Source organism: Sapajus apella, unplaced genomic scaffold (assembly GCF_009761245.1).
Source record: "Sapajus apella isolate SASKATOON/1434 unplaced genomic scaffold, GSC_monkey_1.0 scaffold21, whole genome shotgun sequence".
Lineage (NCBI taxonomy): Eukaryota > Metazoa > Chordata > Mammalia > Primates > Cebidae > Sapajus > Sapajus apella.
In genome coordinates, this window is record NW_022436961.1 from 26280663 (window position 1) to 26286122 (window position 5460).

Sequence of the window (5460 nt, forward strand, 5' to 3'; positions counted from 1 at the left end):
AGTGAAAGGGACCGGAAGGTAGAGCCTACTTCCAGGAGAGCAACTGTGGCCAGAAAAGAGCATTCCTCTGGATTAACAGAGTCCCCACAGGAGCAGCCTTGGGGGGATGTTTACACCCCACAGAAGGAGGCTCAAGGAAGGTTCTTCTTCCTGAACCTCCTGGATCCTTAAGTTCCCGGCTTTCCAGCCCCTTTCCCGCACTCTGGTCTTTTTCTCTTTCTTCCCCCTCCTGCTGTCATTAATCGGGGGTTGGTAGGCCGGCTAGATCACCATCTCCATTCACTCGCAATGCTCCGCCGCCACTGCGTACACATTCAAGAGCCTCTCAGGCCCCTGGGGCTGAAGTCCCAAAGGTCACGTGCCTCAGTACTGCTCCCACACCCTAAACTGCCATCCAGCCGCCGTTTTCTTCAGCCCCTGTTTTGCTTGGTGGGTGACCGGTGGAGACGTTGCCTTTTGGGGGAAGAACGTCCTAGGCAGGGCCGTTAGCTGGGTGACTCTGGTGCAGATTGCAGTTCCAGAGATCGCTCCATAAAGAAGTGCCATTGGGTAGCTGCTTCCCTCCACCGCCGCATCCCCTCGTCCCTGTCGCGACCTGCAGGCGGAGGGGAGGGCACCGAGCTGCTGGCCCTGGTGGGCAGAGTCAAGCGGAGGCGCCTCACCAGGCCCTGACGCCCTGCAGCGTGGCTGCCAGATGTCCCTGCGGGGTGGCACTCGGGCCACCGGATCCGAAGCCCGCGCTGGTCAGTGATGTGTGTGGCGCAGGACCCGAGGGCGCGCCCGCGTAGCAGCCACCGTAGCCTGCGCCGTAGGGTGCTCCGGTGTAGCCTCCGTAGCAGGAATAGGGCGACACCGCGGCGCCGTAGGGGCTGGGGAAGGCGGGAGCGCCCGGCCCGGGGCCCAGGCAGGGCTTGCCATCGCGCACCAGCACCGGCACCGCCACCCGGCGCGGCGCTAGAGGGTGGCCGGCCAGTTCCAGCGACTTGTCCTGGCGCTGTCTCTTGCACTTGTAGCGTCGGTTCTGGAACCAGATCTTGACCTGCGTGGACGTGAGCTGCAGCGCGCTGGCCAGGTGCTCGCGCTCGGGCGCCGATAGGTACCGCTGCTGCTTGAAGCGCCGCTCCAGGCCCAGCACCTGCGCCTGTGAGAAGAGCACGCGCGGCTTCCGCCGCTGCCGTGCCTTGGGTTGCTCCGAGCGGCCGCCCCGCACGCTGTCGCCGCTGTTGCCAACGCCACGCTCTGGCACCCTGGTCCCACCGCCGAGGGGCGAGGCCGCGCTCAGGCCGGGCTCTAAAAGCATAGGAAGGGACACATCAGCGCCCAGCCTAAGGCTCACCTGAGCAGTTCCTACTTAGTTTTCAAGACTCTCCTCTCCCTGGAAGGCTTCACCCTGCGCCCTCCTCCTCCCTCCTACTGCCCCCCAACCCTGTCCCAGGACTGTCTCAGTGTTCCTTCCCTCCAAGCTCTGCCACTTTTATATGGTACTGCTGGAAAGTAAATTGTGAAGCCCTACGGTCCCCGGTGTATGCGTCCTTTTCCAAAAGGTAAACTCTGGATAAAGAGTTAAGGCAGCCCCATTTGCTTCTTAGAATGTGTGTGCATGGTCCAGTTTGGTAAACATTCGCTGTGAGGAACAAGTGTGAGTAGGGGTGTCTATCAGATTGGGGAGATTTTGGACCCTCCTTGGAAGTACAGAAAGAAGGAGAAGAAGGAGGAAGGGGAAGAGGAGGAGGAAGAAGAGGAGGAGGAAAAGGATGAAGAGGAAGTAAGAAAAGAAAAACAGAGAGAAGGCTGGGTGACAAGAAGGTGCAGACTCGGTGACAGGCTCTCAGGAGGCTCCCATCTGCCTCATTTTCCTTTGCAGCCCCAAGCACACTGCATGAAACCCGGCTCCAAGTCTAGGAGCAGGAGCCTTGAGTGTCTCCGCCTTCACCCCACTTTTGCGCACACTCTTGTCTTTGTGATGAAGTACTCCACCAGCACCAGGGATGCATCCCAGCTTTCTTGGATGTGACGCTTTTAATCCAAATTAACAATATATGATGAAAACAAAATATTTCCTGGCTCCTGATTCTAGGCTCGGAAACTGAGGTTCTCTTTGAGAGATGCATAAAGTTGAGGTCCACATTTGGCTTCTTAAAAAGTAGCCTGTCCCTCCTTTGGGGTCTTTCTGGCAAGCAGGTGGTGTGGGCTTCACCCTGAAGTCCTCCTTTCACCCGGGGAGACCTCTACAGCTGAGACTGTGCCCACCAAGATGCAGCATTTTTCTCCCTTCTCACCTCTCTACTGTCTGGGTTTAAGCCGCGTTTGACCCTAACGGTGGATAAAAGGGAACGCTGAGTTTACATGGGATCTCATGCCAGGAGAAAACCAGGAGCATGGAGGGGATGCAAGTTCACAGCAAGAGGGGACAAGGACAGGCCTATTTAGAGCCAGTGCGATTGAAACTAGACTCCTAATACCCAAGGCACTGGCATGATCTCCTGGGGGATGGAGCTGTTTGGTATTTAAAGTTTGAGTCAAGAACGACTTCCTTCAGTGATGCCTGTGCTCAGATAAACTGAGGCCATCTCCCCTAGCAAAGAGGAAAAATCCTGAGGAAGGTTTGTTTTCTTAGCACAAGGAAAGGTAACAACTGGCCTTCAGCCAGGGTGCAGAGCAAGGAGGACCCCATCTCAAAGCCACAGACCACTCAGGCTGGGGCTGCACAGAAGTGCAGGACACACCAGCACTCTGCGCCCTCCTGGTCACAGTCCTGGAGTTCTTGAGGGCGAGGTGGGACGGTTGTGATGGAGGAGGGTGTGAAGCCCACCGAAGGTGCCTTCCCGATCCGGATTGCCCCGCGGCCCCGGGCTCAGTTCCTGGAGCCGGCCTCCGGTCCCTCCTCAGCAGTGTCCACGGCTGCAGCAGAAGAGACGCGCCCAGGATTTGGTTTCCAGGGGGAGGAAGAAGGCGCAGCAAATATCATGGGCTGCGAGGAGACTGCGGTGGTCGAAGGAACGTGATCCTTTGTCAGCAGAGCCGAAGTGATAACCTAGCTGGCTGCCCAACGCCAAGAGAATTTAAAATCCGCTGCAGAAAACCTATCAGCTTCTTGGCGAACACAGCAGATAATGTTGTCCGGCTTCTGGAGTTAGTGAATAACTGGCCTGCAAGCCAGTGAATAACTCCGATCTAGCGCCTTGATTTATTTCATTAGTTTGTGCCTTTAATGAAGGCGTCACGGCACAGTCTGGCAGAGGAGGCCTGTCCTGCGGGGCGCTACCTGGGGCCCCGGCGTTGAGAAGGCCGAGCGAGGTGCTGAGGTTTGGAGAGAGGAAGGCGGCGTTTTCATCCCTCCAACTGTCTGGCCTCTGCAGCCAAAGCCTTCCGGATCGACGCAACACAGCTCCCCGCCAGCCCCTTCCCTACCAGCTGCTGGACACAGGTGCGTGGGCCTCGCCGCATTGTGGTGTGTGGTTGCGCCTTCGGATTCAGGCGATGAGACTCGACCAGAGACGTGTCCCAGGGCAGAGGAAACCCTGGCGGCCTTTAACATTCTCCCTGACGCGGAGAACCCTGCGCCAACAGGGCCTTCCACTTGGGAAGAATTGAATGCTATCCGCTCCCCAGCTTCCGTCTTCCAGACGAAAAATCCATGAGGAGGCATGGGGGGCCCTGGCCAGGCCCGCAAGAAAGGGCCCAGTTAGTAGTGGCCTCGGAGCCACGAGGGTTCCACTGTTTTGATGGCCACATTCTTTTGCAAACGGTTTGAGGGTAGAGAGATACCAGGGTGATGACAGGGAAGCACCGTGGTGACTGGCACGGCTAAGACTCGGCGGAGGGTTTCGCTGTGGAGGTGAGAAGGTGGAGGTTCTGGGCACTGTGACTGCGAGTGGGAGCGATGCGTTTGTGGGAATCAGAGGAGCGGATTTCGGAAAAGTGAATCCTTAAGATTCAGGGCCTTAATTTCGTCAGGGGCATGTGAAGCACACTGGTTATCAGGAGAGGGTGGGAATGGGGTTCAGAGGCCTTTTTCTTGAACTCCTCAAGTGAGAGAAAATGGCGAGAGAGTCTCAAACCCAGGAGATAGAAGGCGCATTTTCCCCACGCAACCGTGGATCACCCCCCAACCCCACCTACCCATATTCCCCCTGTAGGACACAAGACCTGAGTGCTTACTCACGTGGCTCCCCAATCCGTTCCCCGTCCATCTCCAAGACTGCCTCACAGGGACTCCCAAGAGGCCCCGATCCGTCCTGCCTTCTGTCACCTACGCTGCCACCAGCGTTGTGAACCTCTGACCCTCGCGGCTCCGGGTCCATTCTCAGGTACTGAAGGTTTTCCGGGCTCTTCCGCACCCCCGGGTGTGGAGAAGCCGCGGGGCTGCGCTGCTCTTGCTCCAGCCGCAGGATGTCTTTGACCGAGAAGGGGGTGGAGGTGACCCGGCTCAGCAGCATCCCGAAGGCGGGTGGGGCGGGGCCGAGGAGTGCCTGGTCCTGGTGAGGCGCGGCACCACGAGTTTCCCGTCCTGTCGCTGCAGGCTCCGCAGACAAACCCAAGCCCTGGGACAGACGCCCAGCTTCCCAGACCGCGCCTTCCTCTGGGCCATCCCGGCGGGCCCGGGTCCAGGGCCGGGTGACAAGACGGTAGCCCCCCATTGGTTCTCGCAGAAACCACGTGCTAACTCTGCACCTTCCTACCCCAGCGCCTTCTTCCCGCGCCCGTCTAATCCTCTCCAGTCCTCAGTCGCCCTCCTGGGAGGTTTGATTCTTACTGACGGTTCTCAAAAGCTAAGAAAACGTGGAGAGACAGTGCTGCGCGCGACTCGGATCTTCGTCAATATGGTACTAGCGGGTGCATCTGAGGTCAACCTCGGGTCCACGGGGACCCTCCTGGTGGACGTGCGGGGATAGTGGGTGGAGTCCTTTCTGTGCAACCCGATCCGGTCCATCCAGCTTGGTCTTAGCTCAACTCTGCATTCTTATGGCAGAGGAAAGCTAAGACAGAGACAGCTGAGGGCCCGCGGGATTTAAGATGCTCACTGGGATCTTACGAGCGCAGAGGCCGGACCGCCTATATTGAGGTGGAAGCCCCTCTTCGAACCGAGTCCCGGTCTGCAGAGTCTCGACCCGCCACTTCCCAGGAGCAGCGTCTCAGCCCCGAGATCGAGGAATGGGTGTAGGGGCTACATCTAGGGAGCCCTCGGCCTTTTAGAGGGCTTCGAGAATGGTGAGGGAGAAGGGAAGGCCATCGCTGCGGCCCGTGCAAAGTGGTCAGAGGGGGTCTACTGTCGCCCTTGGCGTCCCCACGTTCCTTCTCTTCCTCACCTGTATCTCCTTAAAGCGGATTGCCTGGAGCGTGCCAGCGTGTGTGCGTGTCAGCGTGTGTGCGTGTATAAACGCGGCGCCCGCCGGAGGGCTGGGAAGATTTGATTGGCACTAAATCTCCTGAAAAGGCCCTCGGATACAGTGGGCACCG

At 58.5% G+C, this 5460-nt stretch overlaps 1 protein-coding gene across 1 annotated transcript; it reads right to left on the bottom strand.

The window, feature by feature from the left end:
• Window positions 1-658: 658 nt before the first annotated feature.
• On the bottom strand, window positions 659-4439 carry NKX2-6 (NK2 homeobox 6). The gene is made up of 2 exons (XM_032288029.1): window positions 4166-4439; window positions 659-1290 (listed from the first exon to the last, which is right to left on the bottom strand). The coding sequence occupies exons 1-2, from the start codon at window positions 4437-4439 to the stop codon at window positions 659-661; spliced, it is 906 nt and encodes a 301-aa protein (XP_032143920.1).
• Between the last annotated feature and the right edge of the window lie 1021 nt (window positions 4440-5460).

What these genes read in the sequence shown, in the direction of transcription:
- NKX2-6 (XM_032288029.1), bottom strand. Translation starts at nt 4,439, where the DNA reads ATGCTGCTGAGCCGGGTCACCTCCACCCCCTTCTCGGTCAAAGACATC. An exon ending in GGAACGGATTGGGGAGCCAC is followed by an intron (nt 1,291 to 4,165) that starts GTGAGTAAGCAC and finishes CTATGCTTTTAG; the next exon opens with AGCCCGGCCTGAGCGCGGCC.